Here is a 17,523-nt window from a genome sequence, read left to right on the forward strand (position 1 = left end):
GTGTTGACTCCTGGCGACTGCCTGGACCGGTCCCTGCAGTTTTCTTGGTAAGGTTTTTCAGAAGTGGTTTGCCATTGTCTCCTTCCCAGGGCGGAGGGAGAGGGGCTGGCCCAAGGCCGCATAGCTGGCTTCGTGCCTCAGGCAGGACTGGAGCTAACAGTCTCTTGGTTTCTAGCCTGATGACTTAACCACTACACCAAACTGGCTCTCGCGAGACATAGCTCAGAATATTAACAATGCAGTACACACCATCTCAAAAGTATTTGCTTTTTAAGCTACTACAAAATGGGCTGGAAAATGGCTTTAAATCATATTGAACACACAGGGGACACTGCTGAATAAAATAACACTGAATTTTCTGCAGAAGCTAGATCGCAGTGAGAGAAACATACTGTCCAACTTTATGCCAAACACTTCAAAAAAGCATTTTAATTCTCGGGTAAAGGAAAATGCAGTAAGCGCAACACCTCTGTTACTTTAACATTTTCTTTTTTAAAACATCCTCTCAATGTTATGCTACTTGGTTAGCTCATTATTTAAATGTTGTCTATCCATGTTTACTGAAAAGTCCTAGGGAGTTACTACAGCACATCGGAGTTGAGAACTACTAGTGCACGAATAATTTGCGAATCACAATCTAACTAAGTGTAAGCAGTTTCAATAGGTCCGTTAAATACAGTCAGGAGAGCCCGTTTTCTCTCCCCGATCGTCTCCCACGTGAAATCGCCATGAAGAATTCCTGCACTTCCAGAGATCAGCAGAACAGAACCAGACAAACAGACGGCTAAGCCCATTGGCGCTTTGAAGAAACGAGGCCACGCCCCCAAACGTCCAATTCTGCAAACCAACTGCCACTCTTCCTACTTCGGCTAGCTTCTTTGACCTTCTTCCCATGCACCCCTCCGCTAATCCCGCCCTTTCCGCCGAGAATACGGCCCTTTGTTTGGAGCGAGGCCGGAAATGGTTTAGTTTTCCGGGAATTTTAAACCTCGAGAGCGTTGAGCTGGATGAAGTGGGTGATTTTTGGCGAACGGTATTTTTTTTAAATATTATTATTATCCGCCTCCCTTTGCAATATTTATTGCTGGGCGAGGAGGTTGGTTTTGTTTTTATGTCTTGGAGTAAAGTTTGGATGCGAGTATAAATTTCTTTGAGCGTAAGTCCTCCAGAGTTTTTTGTATCTAACTATGATACATTATGTGTGTGTAGAATTGCGGTCTTAAAAAGAAAAAAATAGGTATAAGTACATGATTTTGTTTTTAAATGAGCACATCTCGTTTTTAAACTATCACTTGTATGTCAATCAAGACTGAACTTAGTTAAAATGTGCCTATATAGTAGTTCAAAAGTTGAGGAAATGTATTCATGTATTCTCGTCCTCCACCTTTATACTGTGGGTGGCTGTAATTATCTGATAATTAATGAAGTTACAGATGTCTCTTGAGTATTTCCTGTGGTGTGTGTTTAAATCTCTTGCTTTTTCCTCTGCCCCTTGGAATTAAGGCATACCTTTTGCATAATGCAATTGGCTTCTAGGTGCTACACCAAAATGTAAACATTGGATACTGTTTATAGTAAAAATGATTTTAAAAACTGCAGAAAAAGATTTGCCTGGTCCTCAGAAGTAAGACTTACATTTATACAAGGATGCTAAGAAAAGGAAACAGCTTAAAGTGGAGAAGTTATCTATTTTGCTGTCTTTGTCAAAAAAAATCTCTATTTTGACTTTAGTCTTATTTTTGTAGCTGTATTCTACAGGATTCTAAAAGTGAGTTAGAAAGACTCATTTTCTTGACTGCTGCTTAAGATAAAGTATGGGTTGTAAAATGAGAGCTGCAAACCTGGGCTGCAAAATCTGGATTACTACTAGGTTACATACTGCAAAAAGTTAGAGTTATCTATATCTTTTTCCTGCCATTGAGTGGTTGTCTATTCCTGTAGCACTTTCAACATATTGGGTTGACATACATTATGTCAGCTATTTTTCATGCTTCGTCCTTATCCCAGAAGAGAAGAATGTAATATATCCCAAAATGACTGAATCTAATAACATGAATCTTTAATTTCTGTCTTTCAAGGTCATGTGTTATCTAAAATAAGATGTTGGGTTTGGGTGTTAAACAGCTGTTGTATGGATAAAGGCTAATGGGATCTTTTATTGCTCCCTCTGATCTCTAACCCTTTGACTAGGTTAAATAAACAGCTTTTATACTTATATATTATATGTGTAGGCTTGGTATATATGGAAGCAGGGCCAAAAGAAGTGACTGTTTCCTCTGTATGCCTTCATACTTCCTCTCACACACATTATTAGTGCACGCATGTATGTATGCATACATAGACATATTGCACGGGATAAGAATTACAGAAAAGATTTATTTTTGTTTAACATATTTCTTTGCTACCTTTTCAACCCCTAACCTTCCTAAAACAGTTTAGGTTGTAATATAAGAGATATTTATAAATGCTGCAAAATGTAAACAAATTTAAAATAAACACAGTACAGCTTCACTTATCTAAGAGCAGTATATACCATATGTCTTTCTCAGCCAAACATGATCCCGTTTTAAAGTATTTTTAAAAGCATCCATAGAGGAGTAAGCAGGCTGTCTAGGTTCATATATAGGAGGGAATGTCAGTAACTGCTGGACTACAGTAGGATACTGAGAACAAATGTGCTGTTGACTATGTTGATGGTGGTATCCTTTTACTCTAGCTTTATAGGGTATCAACAATTAAATATACTTGCAGTGTTCTGTGGGGTTCCTGAATAAGACACAGCAAGAGCTCTGCTTTGTAGATTGAGACTGGATCCACATTTACACTAAACTGTGATATACTGAATACATACTTACTGAATTCACAGAACACATTAAGCTAAAACCAAGGGCTACCAGATATACGGTAGGCTGTAAAACTCTGGATGACCACTAGATATCAGCAAACTATGGTAGCTTACTACAGTGACACTACAGGACTAGATGTGACTTTATCCATTTTCATCTCTCAGCTTTATGTGTGTGTGAGAACCATTAGAATTTCACTGACCTGGGTGCATTGGGCTGTAGCTTAATGTAACTGAAGTGTTTCAAAGCCTATATAACGATACAAATTCTCCATGAAGAATTTGTATGAAGAAACCATATAATGTTGACAAACTTTCCTGGGTTGTGGACTGTCGGTGAACTGGACAAAAGGTAGAAAGGCCTCCTGAGTAAATTGCTACTGTCTATTCTCTAAACTTAATTCATGCTAAGGATTCTGAATATGAATTTACTGGCAAAAAAAAAAAAAGTTCTGAATTACTTTATTCTTGGGTTGTTTCTCCAAAACTAATAAGTGGTAGTATGAATATAACTTTCCTTCATTTCTTGCTAATCAATACAATCAAAAATCCCTTTGTTCCTGGAATATTTTCCAGCTCTTGTCCAGGTGGATCTTCTTTACCAGACAAAAATAGAGCTTCATTTGAAGTGCTAAACTAGACTGTCTGAATTAAATCAAGTAAGGTAAATGGTATATGATCAAAAAGGAACCAGAACATCTATTATCTATTGTCTGTAACATATAAAACTCCTTTATTCTTTGTGTTACGCTTACGTTCACAGATAGAAAAAAATTGAAATATTTGTTAGTTGCCTGGTGATTATTTTTTTTTTTGTTGTTAATTCAGCTCATGATCATTTTGTGTTCTGTCATGTGCTTGCAGAAGACACTTTTCTATTTCAATATGGCTGTAGATGACTATGAAGAACTTCTCAAATACTATGAAATTCATGAAACTGTTGGAACAGGTATGCTTCTTAATCTTTTAAATAGATATAGGAAATATGTAGACCTCACTCCCGTGTATGAACTTCAGAGTAGAGCTATTAAAACTTAGCTAATTTACTATTCTACTTTTTGATGAGTTCTCCAATGTCTCCAGTATCCATACAATAAAAACACTTCAGGTGATTATTACAATGTTATAGCTTTATTTTCAGATTCATTGCAGATTCTAGGTATATTAGCTTATAAGCTGGTCCGACTTTGTTCCACTGAACAAAGCAACCTGGTAATTATGCCTAAGAAAACCACATCCATATTTTAATATTTCTCCAGTAAACACTACCTAGATCTACAGTCTTACCATTTTTCAACATTCTCATACATCGATTTCTTCATGGATACTGACATTTGTAACAATTGTTTCAATTCCAACTCACAGCCATCCCCTAATTCCCTCACTTCAAGTTCATCCCAAATCATCACTTCTATTTTAATTCCTTTCAGTATGCTGGAGACTCCTTTTTTAGCTCGCTTCACCCTAAACATATTTTTTTATTTCCATCAAAATGTTCCTGCATTTTCTCTGCCTTTTAAAAAGATTAACTATTCCTTGCTCATTTCAGCTAGTCCTTGCAATATATTTTTCTATGCACTGATTTGTTATGTATGTCATTCCCCTGCCAGCTGGTAGAACTCGTACATTCCAAATATATATCCTTTCAGACAGATTGTACACTTAAAATCAACCTCATTACAAGGGAGAAATTGTGTTTGTCATTTAGGTACAGAGACTGATTCCCCCAGCCCTCCCTTTCATGGGGATAGAAAAATGTTTTATTCCCTTTAAAACAAGGCAGAAATTGCTGGAGAGAGGCTAGAAACAAGTGGAGTGCAAGATTTTCCCAAACATCCTAGAATACAGAGCAGGAATCTCAAGGAGACTTTAGAGAAGACTAGGAAAGCTGAGAAGCAGAGGGAACATCTATTTAAAGGGTCTATTATTTCTGCAGAGATAGGTTACAAGCCTAATGAGGTGTTTATGTTAGGGTTTTGATTTCTATTTTTGCATTTGTGCTAAGACTAAGATTCTTTAATTCTCTGCATAAATTAGGAAACTGGGTTTTAATGTCAGCCTTGACTCATACTTCACATATGTGCCACAGTATTTAATTTTTGTTTTCTCTTTCACATCAATTTGCTGTAATTATAATAATAATAAGGAATCTCTTACCTTTTAACTGGGATTTTGGGATGGAGAAACATTATCTGCAGTAAATTGGTATTACTTAAGGTCTATTCAGAGTATTACAATACAGTACATCTTAAGGTCTATTCAGAGTATTAGATTTCTTTTTTAATTAAGCTACTGTTCTTCCATAACTTAAGCAGGTCTATATTTCCATATTGAATTATTTGCACTTAATATTTCTCCATTAAAAAAAAAAGTAAGTTTGATTTTACTTATTTTTGTGTGATTGGAGAAGAGGGGAAGAAGGGCTGATTCCTCTAGTCACGTGCATCAGTGGCACTATCAAAATTATTTCATGTTTTGCTTTTTTACCTTTTTATTGTCAGAAAGGCGGCACAGGTAGTACAAGCCTTATTTTCCCTTTACACACCAGTGCTTGAGGGAGGAGATCAGGTGAGGTTCCCCTGGAGGATGGCTTGTGGCAGTGGAAAGGACCAAACCACCAGTCCAAAGCAGTAGGCAGCATTATGCAGGTAGTCCTTGCTTGATGACCTTAATTGGGATCAGCAACTCTACTGCTAAGCGAAGTGGTCAGTAAGTGGGAAATCATGTGACTGCGACTGCTTTCCATACAGCGATTTCTGTAGACAATCTCTCCTTTGCCTGATCCTTTACTGCTGCTGGCACGATTGGATTGCTTTCCATGTGCAGAAGAGCAAACAGCTTACTCACTTGAAATCCCTCTCCAATCTCTCTGCTCTGTGGGGGGAAGGATCAGGCAAAGGAGAGATTGCCTACAGAAATCACTAGCTTTTTTTTCTCCCTCCCCCCCCCCAAGAGCGGAGAGATTGGAGAGAAAGAGATTTCAAGAGAAAAAGCTGTTTGCTTTTCTACACATTGAAAGCAATGTGAGTGCACTGACAGCCTAGGGCTGGGAACCAAACAGCTTACAGTACTCTCTTGAAATCTCTTCCTCTCCAATCTCTCCACTTTGCAAGGGGGCGAGAAGTAAGTGTAGGCAATCTCTCCTTTGCCTGACCCTTTCCTGCTGCTGGTGTGATCACATTGCTTTCCATGTGTAGAAGAGCAAACAGCTTACTGTCTTTTATCCCTTCCTCTCCAATCTCTCTGCTCTGCAAGGCAGGAAAAAGAAAAAAACACAGGTCAGGCACAGGATAATGCGTACTGACTGTAATGGTGATCACACAACTGAGGGATGCTGCTAAGGTCGTAAATGGCCATAAATTGGTCGTAAAGTTATTTTTTCAGCACTGGTGTAACTTCGAATGGTCACTGAAGGAGTGGTTGGTAAGCAAGGACTACCTGTAAAGATCCAGACAATTTCTGGAAGAGGTGGTTTGGGACCTCCAGCCATCTACTTTTCAGGCTCAGCTCTTTTGCTACATTATGCAATATATTTCTTCCATCTTGTTTTTGTGCAGCAAGAATTCTCTTACATGCATTTTTTCCATAGCTTATTTCATGTCATCGTTCTATAAAATACATTTTTCTAGATTTCCTATTGCTGTAACTTCACAGACTTCAATGACAGTCCACAGCATAATTCTTTTTTAAATTGTTCCAACCAGTTTCTGCATTCTCCTTCCTTGTTGTCAACTTTCCATTCATGATTTTGGGAAACGAATCTATCTTCTAATATGATTTCATATAAGATTCATACTTTTTTTCTTCCTGCAGACGTTCCGCTTTCACTCCCATTTCTTTCAATTCTTAGTTTCCCATGTCTATTTTTTTCTGAAAATTCACTCCTGACCCCACCCAAAGTGGTCTGTCCCATATCTGATAACCCTTGTATCCTTTAGTAATTCTCTGCCTTTCATCAACAACAATCGTGCTTTTAGATTTATATTCCTTCCTTTGCTCTTTGTTTCTATGAATAGATTTATGCGTAAATCGTGCATTTAAAACAGACCTTTTCCTAAAGAAACACTTACGAATGACCATTCTCATTCATATTTGTGTACTCTGATAGCACAATCATTTTTTTCGGCGCTCATCTCATAATCACCATCCGTGTATTCATGTCACCAAGCAGGATCATTTTTTCTCCTGTGAGGCATTCACTAAGAATGTTGCACAATTTCCCCCAAACACACCTCTTGTGGATAGCAACAGAGAGCAAGGCTGTCAGGAAGGAGGGGGTGCATTCCAGGAAGGACAAGGAGACAAAAGACAACACAGTCCGTAGGGGGAGCCTGGGAAGTGAGAGCGGTTCAGGATAGCCACTCCCTAGAATCTCCCAGGTATACCCTCTTGTTGCAGTAGTATAGATTTAGTCTGGCAAGATTCTCTATATATGGGGTAAGCAGATAAAGGAACTTAACTCAACTGGACTATTTCACCGTTCTTGGGCTGGGCCTGGGACCTCTGGTGCTTTCCTTATCACTGTTCGCTACAGCATAATGTACAACTATCACCAACCTAAGGATTCCTACTTTCACGTGCAGCCACAACACCTAGATGACAGCAATTCATACTTTATTGATATACAGTTCAGTCTGTTCATTCATAAATAAAACTTCACTTTCATTTTCCTGCACTCACAACTCCATCCCACATGTTCAGGCTGTCTTTCTTCAGATCCATTACATTCTCTCCTTTTTTTTTTTAGTTTCACAGATACACAGCATCTCTATTTTTCTGTTGACCATTTACTCTTACATTCCAAATTGCAGCATGCCTTGGCCTTTCTCAAAAAGTTGACTTTTGTGAGGGCATTTCTAGGAGCAGCAATAGCATCACAGAGGTTACAGGAATAGAATCCTAAGCATATCAGAGGGAGATCTGCTTTTCTACAGGGGTAATATGCAGACTTAAAGGTGAGACATTATTATGAAATAGATGATCTACTACACCTATAGCAGAACAGCTGCTCTAAGTAATGGCTCCTTTGATAGGTAATCGCAAGCTGTCCTGGGAAAGGAGGAGTTTTGACATGACCAATAATTCTAGCTAATAATCACTGTATTCAAGGCAGAATTGAATATAAATGCTAATTAGGAATCATGGTGGGCTTTTCTTTTCCTTACTGTAGGTGGCTTTGCAAAAGTTAAACTGGCTCGTCACTTACTTACTGGTGAACAGGTTGCAATAAAAATAATGGACAAGCTGACTCTGGGGGTAAGTGAGTTTCTAAGCAAGGGAAGATTAGTTTTATATGTTCAAATACGGTTTCTAATTGTACAGCTCATTAATTGGAAACTGTAAGGTGTTTTCTGGCCTTAAATGATTTGGAACTTTAAGGAATTTGGAATATACTGAAACCACCTGGGCCACATTTTGCAGTAACTGAGACCTAACATTTGGCATTCAGTTAATGATATTTAGACAATAATGCTAGTTGGATGCCTGTTAATGGCAGGATTGTATGTTGGATACAAAAGGCAAAGTACTGTAATCCAAAGGTCAAACTGTCCAGCTCTGAAGACTTGATGGACCAGACATCATAATGAGTTTCAGACCAAGGAATTCTTTCCCTGAAGTTCTCTTTCATCATTGCCACTTCTTTCTGTGTTAAAGAGTCCTTTTCTCTGAAAGATGAAATAGGCCAGGGCACTTACTCCAATTCCATGGGAAACCTTGAAGTGGTGTCCCCCATCTCCCAAAATAAAGCTCCGCCTTTAGAAACTACTCTCTTTGGAAGCACTAATGGGACAAACATTTTAGTGCCATCAAACGAAGTATTTCAGAATACTTAGCTCCTTTGGGGAACACAGCTTCTCCCGGTGGGATGTAGAATATGTTGTTGGAGGTCATGGAATTTGAGGAAAATGAGCTGGCCCAACAAGCTAAATTAGGCCCAGGGACTGGAGGGTTGCTATTCCAGCCATAAGTATTGGATTGATTCTGCTCAACTGCTTTCATTTTGCTGGATTGCTCTTATTTCAGGTTCTTGCTTCTTTTTTAATGTTCTTCTTTTTTAAAACTCAGCTGTGGCCTAATAGCATGGTAGTCTTGGCAATTTGGATGTGCTCTTGAAAGTAATTGTAAGAAACAAGAAATGCTTATCTTGACAGCCATTACTCCAATCCTCATTCTTGCTTTAGACCTTTTTGTCCCTCAGGCCAGCATATTGCTAGATGTATTCATTTATTCTGAGTTGGAGAATGAGGATTGATCAAATGCCATAGATGGACCATGTTTCTCATGTTATAAAGGGTTTTTTTTCCCTGAAACCATGAGAAAATAATTGTTTTCCTCATGTACCACCTAAAGAATGGCGTGCAAGTTACTCAAAGAATCTCCTTTCTCCTTTTCTTAACTTTTACCTCCGTGTTGGGTTAGAGAATTGTTTTTCAAACCTGGCAACTTTAAGATGTGTGGACTTCAACTCTCAGAATGCTAGCTGCGGAGTTCTGGGAGTTGAGGTCTACATATCTTAAAGTTGCAAAGTTTGAAAACACTGGGTTAGACAGAAAAGGGAGATGGGACAAAGATCACCATCTAAGGGTAAGTATTTTTGCTGCAGAGAAAATGTGTGTTCATTAGAACAGTGTTCCTCAACCTTGGCCACTTGAAGATGGGTGGACTTCAACTCTCAGAATTCCCCAGCCATCCATGCTGGTTGGGGAATTCTGGGAGTTGAAGTCCACCCATCTTCAAGTGGCCAAGGTTGAAGAACCCTGCATTAGACAAAAAGCAGTTAAAACAGACCTAAAGCTATGCAGAGATTATAAAACAAAACAGTTCCTGTGCACACAAATATTGTGATACAACAGGCCAAAGAAATAGGGAAGGAAGAAGAAAGGAAACAAATTTTTAGCTTATTTATTTTGACATAAAATGACCTGGAGATGGCATGAATCTTTCATCTTTTAGGATGACTTACCTCGTATAAAAACTGAAATTGAAGCAATGAAGAGTTTAAGCCACCAGAATATCTGCCGTCTGTACCATGTGATTGAGACACCAAAGAAGATCTTTATGGTTTTAGAGGTAAGATTTAAAACCTCATACATTTTTACAATTTACACTGCAACTCTGTTATACTAGTGGAATTGCTATGGATTCCTGTAGCTGTCTGATATAGTTAGACATTTATTTAGCAAACACAGGCTTTACATTTCCAGGGATTTCACAGCAAATAGGAGGCTATTGGACTTCTGGGTGAGGACCTATGGTGGGTTAGACGTCCCTGCAAGCGTCTCCACAAGTGGGGACAGCACCATGGCAAAGATCGGCAGCCAGGTGCAAGTTCTGGCTGACAAAATTCTCTCTGGAGAAGGAAAGATTGCCCACTTAAGCTCTGGATAGCTCCTTCTCAGAAGAAGGAGACTGCAGGAATTGAGTTTCTTGCAGTCAATCGTGGGTTGAGCAGCTTGGGAGTTGAGAGATTACTATTGCGTTCAAAACCACTGTGCAGCCTTTATGGACATTTGACCTGCGAAAGCCTCACTTCCTTAAACACTTTCAGATATAATTAATTTACAACTTAAGAGAGATCTTCTGGCTGGCAGGAAAGAATAAAGACATTCGGTGAGTTGCGTTCTTTTGGGGATTAAGAGGAAACAAAATACTATCTTAAAGGATTTTGACTTAAAAGCAAAAGCTTAACATGATTATGATTTAAGAAAGTTTTAAAGGGATAAAGGGGACAGTAATTTTTAGAAAATAAAATACAACTTTTTTTTTTCTTTGACAAAAATGCCTTTGAAAATAGTAAAATTAACTAGACAAACAGACCAGAACTTCGTGGGAATGCTGATTGTTTATTATTAAGAAAAGTAGATAATTGGTGGATTTTACAAAATAAGAAGGTAAAAGTAATATGAGCCAGACTGCGTGATTGTAGCTACAGAGAGCTAATTGGGACTAAAGTGTTAAAGACAGAGAAAAGCAAAATGGGAGGGTGGGGGAGAAGCTCTCCATGATCCCACAAGTTGGTGTTGCTTTCCTGATGGGACCTGGCATGAGCCAACTCTGCCAGATTTTACTAGATGAGCCAAAACAAGTGGAGAGAGGTAGAAGGAGTCCCCAGGTTAAGCACACCTGGATTACAGATGACCCATAGTTAAGAACAGAGCCTATTGTAGCAAAATTCAAGTTAAATACACAATGATTCAAATTAAATACACAATGGTTCAAGTTCATTACACAATACTACTTATATAGTGTTATACAATAATACTGTTCTGGCTTACATACAAATTCGACTTAAGGACAGACCTTGGGAACAGAACTTGTTCTTAAACTGGGGACTACCTGTACTTATTTTTCTGAAAGACATAGATCTTTGTCAAGAATAGACAATTTGGACCTCTTAAGACTTTGGCTACTAATGTTCATACAGGGGAGATATTACCAAAGACTTGCTCAGATCACAACCCAGTGACTTTAACTTTTAAAAGGAAAAATGGCTCTTTCAGATGGAGATTGAATGAGATGTTGTTGCAAAAGGAAATGGTAGTGGAGGATCGCAAAAAAAAGTTAAAAGAATTTTTTGAAAATAATCTTAATAAAGGCACAGAAGTAAGAACGATTTGGGATGCAAGCAAAGCTTTTATAAGAGGATATTTTATGCAACATAACAGTAAATTTAAAAAGAAAAGGCAAGAGAAAATACAAGTGATTTTGGACAAGATAAAAAAAAGGAAGAGTTTAAAAAGAGTTTAAAAATATCCCTAGAGAGGATAACTATTACCTACCAAATTAAGCTTCTACAGAGGCAATTATCTATGTTAACAGAGAGAGACATGGAAGTAAAGATAAATTATGCAAAACAAAGAAATTTTGAATTTGCAAATAAACTGGGGAAATGGTTGGCATATAAGTTGTGAGAAGAAAAAGAAAAGGAAGTGATACTAAAGTTACAAGAAGGAAATACTGTGATAACAGATAATGCAAATGTGCGAAAAGTGTTTCACCAGTATTATTCTGCTTTATATAAAGATCAAGAAATTCCCTTGGAAAAAGTGGATGAATATTTACATAAACAGAATTTAGTGAAAATTACAGAGAATCAGAGACAAATATTGAATGGACCTATAACAATAAGGGAAATTTGTGAAACTATTAAAAAGACTAAAACAGGAAAGGCACCTGGTCCAGATGGTCTGCCAACCTCTTCTAATAAATGTTTTCAGGGTGAACTTTTACAACCTTTACAACAAACAATATTATTTTACAGATTGCAAAGTTTCCTGATAGCTGGGAAGAGGCCCAATATAGCATCAGTACCTACAGAGGCCCAAGAACTGACTCTAACAAGAAATTATCTACCAATATCTTTATTGAATAATGGCTATAAGTTGTTTAGAATGATTTTGGTTGAAAGGTTGAAAATATTTTTCCAGAACTTTATTCATGAAGATCAATGTGGGTTTTTACCTAAAAGACAATTACAAGATAATATTAGAAATGTGTTGGATATTCTGAAGTATTTGGAGCAACACAGTGAAAAGCAAGCTGCACTGATCTTAGATGCAGAGAAGGCTTTTGATAATTTGAACTGGATGTTCTTGTTTAGATTTTAACTTTGGAGATAATTTATTAAATGGGCAAGATCGATTTATACCTCACAGAAAGCACAAATAATTGTTAACGGAGAATTAACAAAACCTTGTGAGATTCAAAAAGGGAGAAGATAAGGATACCCTCTGTCTCCACTCTTGTTTATTTTAGTTCTTGCGGTACTGAATGAGACAAGATGAGAAAATTGTGGGAGTAAAGATTAAAAACGAAACATATAAATTAAGGGCATTTGCTGATGACCTGGTGGTAATTTTGGAGGATCCGTTAGAGGGAATAGAAATATTAATTGGAAAATTAAAGGACTTTGGTATGCTAGCAGGTTTTAAGATTAATAATTAGAAGGCAAAGATGTTAACAAAAAATATGAAAATAGAAGATCAAAGAGAACTGATGGAGAAAACTGGTTTTAAAATTGAGAAAAAAGTAAAATATTTGGGCATTGTTATGACAAATAGGAATTGAATGTTATTTCAAAATAACGATGTTAAGACACGGAATAAAATTAAAAAGGACATGTTAAGATGAGAAAAAATAAAATTGTCACTGTTGGGGAGAATCTCTGTGATAAAAATGAATGTTTTGCCTAGAATGATGTTTTTGTTTCAGACAATACCCGTTTTGACAACTGATGTATCATTTAAGCAATGGCAAAAAGATATATCTAAATTTGTATGGCAAGGGAAAAACGATGAGTTAAATACAAAGTGTTACAAGATGCAAAGGCAAGAGGAGGATTGGGTTTAAACAATTTGAAATTGTATTTTGCAGCTTGTTTGGTTTGGATGAAAGAGTGGGTGTTGCTGAGAAACAAAAGATTCTTAGAGTTAAAAGACTTTTTAACTTTTTAGAGATAAAAAGACTTGAGGTTTGGATGGCATGGATATTTATGATACAATAAAGTTAAAGTGGATTTTAAAAACCATTTTATTAGACGTGCCATATTGAGAATATGGAATATAAACCCAGGCTGTGCCCAAAAACATCTCTATGGATCTCAGCACAAGAAGCATTTTACAGAAGAGAAACAACAGGCAAAGATAAATAGTTAATGTACCAGGAATTATTGGAAAATCATGAAGGGGAATATAAAATTAAATCAAGAGAGCAACTAATGGCAGAAGGATATAATTGTCAATGGTTTTCTCATTTACAGTTATCAGAAAGATTTAAAATGGATAAAAAGACTTATGGTATGGAACAAAGTAAGACAGAATTTGAAGTGCAAATGTGTACTGATGATGAACATGTAATTGCTAAAATGTATAAACTTTTGCTGAAATTTGAATAGAAGTACAGGTTAAAGAATATATGATAAAGTAGGCTAAGAATTTTGGTTATAACATACAGATGGATCAATGGGAAAATATGTAGTCAAAAGGGTTGAAATTTACATTAAGTTATGACCTTAAAGAGAATGTTTAAATAGTGTATCGTTGGTACATGACACCGGAGAAATTATCTAGAATGCATAAAGGCATTCCAAATGTATGTTGGAAATGTGAACAACATGAAGGGACATTTTAACATGTTTGGTGGACATCCAAATTTTGGATTCAAATACACACATTGATACAGAGGATTTTAAAGATTAATATTCAATTGAAGCCAGAACTTTTCCTTTTAGGGCTGATGGATACACAGTTATAAAAAAGTCATGGAAGATTATTTCAATATATGATTACCGCAGTGAGATTATTATATGCACAAAGATGGAGGAATGATTGGTGAAATTGACAGAATTTGCTGAGATGGCCAAACTGACTTCTTTGATTAGAGAAAGGTCACTACTGGCATTCATCAATGACTGGAAACCTCTTATGGACTTTTTGCATAAAGAAAATAATTTTGTGGCTTGTGGTTTTGATGATTAGAAAGAATAGGTTATAAAAAGAAGACCAGAAGCCACTTCTTAATACTTTTTTTTTCATGTTTTCTGTTCTGATCTTTTTTTTTCTTTTTTCTATCTCCTTTTTTCTTTGTTTCTTCTCTTTTCTTTTTCACATCTATATTTTTTATTTGAATGTATTATACATGTAAAAAATTTTAATACTTTTTTTTTAAAAAGCAAATAGGCTATTAAACTCCTAATATTTTTTTCTTTGCCTTGTATTTGTATTTGTGTTAAGCCAATTGTAGGATTCTTACTACAGTGTTTTAAATCTATTTTCTGCCTCAAGAGGTCAGCAGGATAGTCAAAGGGAACTCTAGGGGCCGTTAAAAATGTGGTTTGGGTAATACTTGATTGATAGGTTATTTTTTCCTGTCATCAGATAGTTTGTCCTAGCAAAAAGATACTCCCATTCTTAAAAAAAAATAATAATAATATTGTACATTCCACTAATCATGTTGGAGTAATTTTTAGAAAGACAATACCTTTCTAAAGATAAGATAAGAGGGGACTTTGAAGTTTGACTAGAGGGGATCAGAAAGAACTAAAGACGAGACCCATTAACACAGAATGGAGTAATATTATTTGTGGAAGAATTCAAGGATATTTGGGAACTATGCACTCAAAAATTATTCTTAAGATTTTCTGCTATTATAAAAATGGATTCAAAAGAAGTTATGGAAGAAGAACAGATTTTACTGGATGAAACAGACTGAGGCTGATTTGAATGTGGACCTGAAAATGGATTTAAAAATGTCAGGCTACAAGAATGATATGGAAAACCATGTTACACTGGATTTACAAATGAAACTGACAGATGTCTTAATAATTAAAGGGGAGTTTCTGAGAGGAGACAAAGAGAAAATGATAAGAAATCAACTTGTGGGACACTATTTGAAGGGATTAAAGATCAAGATTCTTAAAAGTAAAAGAAAGGAATACAAAGTGGGTTTATTTGATCAAGGTTATACATATGTTGTTTCTGGTAGCTTTTAATGGATTCTTCTTGACTAGGTCCAAATGACAAGGCTTTAAAGATTTGTTTATAGATAAGAGATGAGATACGGGAAGAAGAGCTCTTTTGTTGAAATGTCAGAGAAGGTGATAAGTTACTGAAATTGTATTTGTCTTGATGAAGGGGGAAGTCATTTCTTTATATATCTTTTTTATTTTTCTTATTTTTCTTTGCATTTTTTCTTTTTACTTTTTATAGTATTTTTCTTAGTTTGTATTAGTTTTTATCTTTGTTATCTTTAAACTTTAATAAAATTATTTTTTAAAAAAAGATAATACCTGTAGTATTTTGAACTAATGATTTCCAGATAGATGTCCATGTTTTTTCCCTGGCAAAATATAGGAGTAGATTGGTGTTCCCTTCTTCTTACTTTCCAGGATAGTCTAAAGCCCTTGGATTTCATGGTGGTTTCCCATCCCAGTAACTAACAAAGCACTTTTCTCAAGGCCAACTAGGTTAAAACCAAAATGAATAAGACAGCAGGAATTATTAATATCATTATCAAAGTGTTATTATTGTTATCTTGTCTTGCCTCTGAGAACCAAGTAGGTGGAACTTGACCCTAACACTTTCACCGCTGCGCCAAATTGTCTTACCACAGAACTCACTTGCTAAGTTAAAGGAAGAGTTAACAATTATATCTATATGGGTTGGTGTACTCTAACTTTCTCCTTCAGTAGGTGTCTATTGCTGCTGGGGAAGAGAACAGGAAACTTACATTGTGGTGTTAGTTCCAATCTCCAGTAGTTTGGAAGGTTGTCTGTCTTCATGCCTAAGTTCATAAGTGGATGAAGAAGGAAAGCAAAGGATGTATCTAACTTTGTCCTTCATGGAGTTCCCTGGATAGCGTTACCCTGTCTCTTTCTTTCACTGAAGAGGAGTGATATGCTTTTGGCTCTGGGCACGTCCACCATTCACTTCAACCCTGCATACCAACAACATATAACCCTTGACAAAGGAATGAGTGCAGGGCATCTCTCAGCTGTCCACCAGGGCCTGGAAAACTGAGGCCCTGTGAAATGCTGATGGTTTTTCTTGTCTTAAATGTTTATTTGGAGAGCTAACAACATTGCTTTTTTTTTTCTTTTTTGTAATTCCCAACTAGCCAATTTCTCCCAAATATGATTGCTTCTTTCCTCCTCTGCAGTACTGCCCTGGAGGAGAGCTCTTTGATTATATAATTGCAAAGGATCGCTTAGCTGAAGATGAAGCCCGCATCTTTTTTCGTCAGATTGTAGCTGCAATTGCCTTCGTACACAGCCAGGGATACGCTCACAGGGACCTCAAGCCAGTAAGTGTAGACAGCAGTAGCTGACTGTTCTAGAGTAATAAGCCAAATCTACATTGGCGCCCAGATGGTCTTCACTGCTGGCTGCTGGTTTTATTTCTATTAGAAGCCTGCAGCCAAAGAACTACATGACAGGTTCAAACCAATTTATAAAAGGCCTCACTGCCATCACATCTGTTGCTCCTTGGCTGGCAGTGGAAATCACAAATGAATAGAATTTGCCTTCTGAGTTCAAGGTTCTCTGATTCACAACTCATGGGCCTCCAGGTTTGTCTGCCTATTCTTTCTTATGAACCTTCCACCTTTTTCTTGGCCCCTCTCTTCACCTCCACTTCCCCATACCCATTCCTCTTCCTTGTCTACTTTTTTTAGTTTATCTCACTAAACTCCCTAGAATTCTCTTAGAGCCTACAATCTCTTCCCATTTTTAACTCCCTTTTTGGCTTGGTACATTGTGTTGTTTCCTTCAAGCTTTTATTTAGTTTCTTCTTCCTTTGTTTCCCCAGTGCAGAGTCTGCTTTGGTGTCTTTCCCTAGAGCAATGTTTCTCAACCATGGCAGCTTGAAGATGTGTGGACTTCAACTCCCAGAATTCCCTAGCCAGCATGCTGGCTGGGGAATTCTGAACTTCACACATCTTCAAGTTGCCAAGGTAGAGAAACACTGCCCTAGAGAGAGATTCATTATCTCTAGACTTCTGAACCCTCCAAGACCTCTTCCTACATCTTCACATTCTTCCTTTGCAAGTTCTCAAATTTCAGCTAAGCTGGCTGTTCATGTTTTGTATTCATATGTGTGCATTTGATTGAACTGAAGCTTGATGCTTCCTTGGAGCTGCATTTACTGCCCATAGTTATTCTTGGGCTGTGCTTGATTGTACTT

The 17,523-nt window shown here is 37.0% G+C and overlaps 1 protein-coding gene across 2 annotated transcripts in view; it reads left to right on the plus strand.

The window, feature by feature from the left end:
* The first annotated feature begins 987 nt into the window (after positions 1-987).
* The window catches only part of MELK (maternal embryonic leucine zipper kinase), a 40,510-nt gene continuing 23,974 nt past the window's right edge, over positions 988-17,523 (plus strand). Inside the window, exons 1-5 of one of the 2 annotated variants that reach the window (XM_025164069.2) lie at positions 988-1,033; positions 3,710-3,794; positions 8,016-8,101; positions 9,800-9,916; positions 16,502-16,645. In XM_025164069.2, coding sequence (XP_025019837.2) covers positions 3,731-3,794; positions 8,016-8,101; positions 9,800-9,916; positions 16,502-16,645 — 411 coding nt within the window. In that variant the 5' untranslated portion in view covers positions 988-1,033; positions 3,710-3,730. Of the gene's footprint in view, positions 1,157-3,709; positions 3,795-8,015; positions 8,102-9,799; positions 9,917-16,501; positions 16,646-17,523 lie in introns of both variants that reach the window. The other variant, XM_007424179.4, reaches the window with a different exon arrangement.

Source organism: Python bivittatus, unplaced genomic scaffold (assembly GCF_059951505.1).
Source record: "Python bivittatus isolate LINGU-HERP-01145 unplaced genomic scaffold, Pbiv_v1 ctg000850_np1212, whole genome shotgun sequence".
In the NCBI taxonomy this organism is placed as follows: Eukaryota; Metazoa; Chordata; class Lepidosauria; order Squamata; family Pythonidae; genus Python; species Python bivittatus.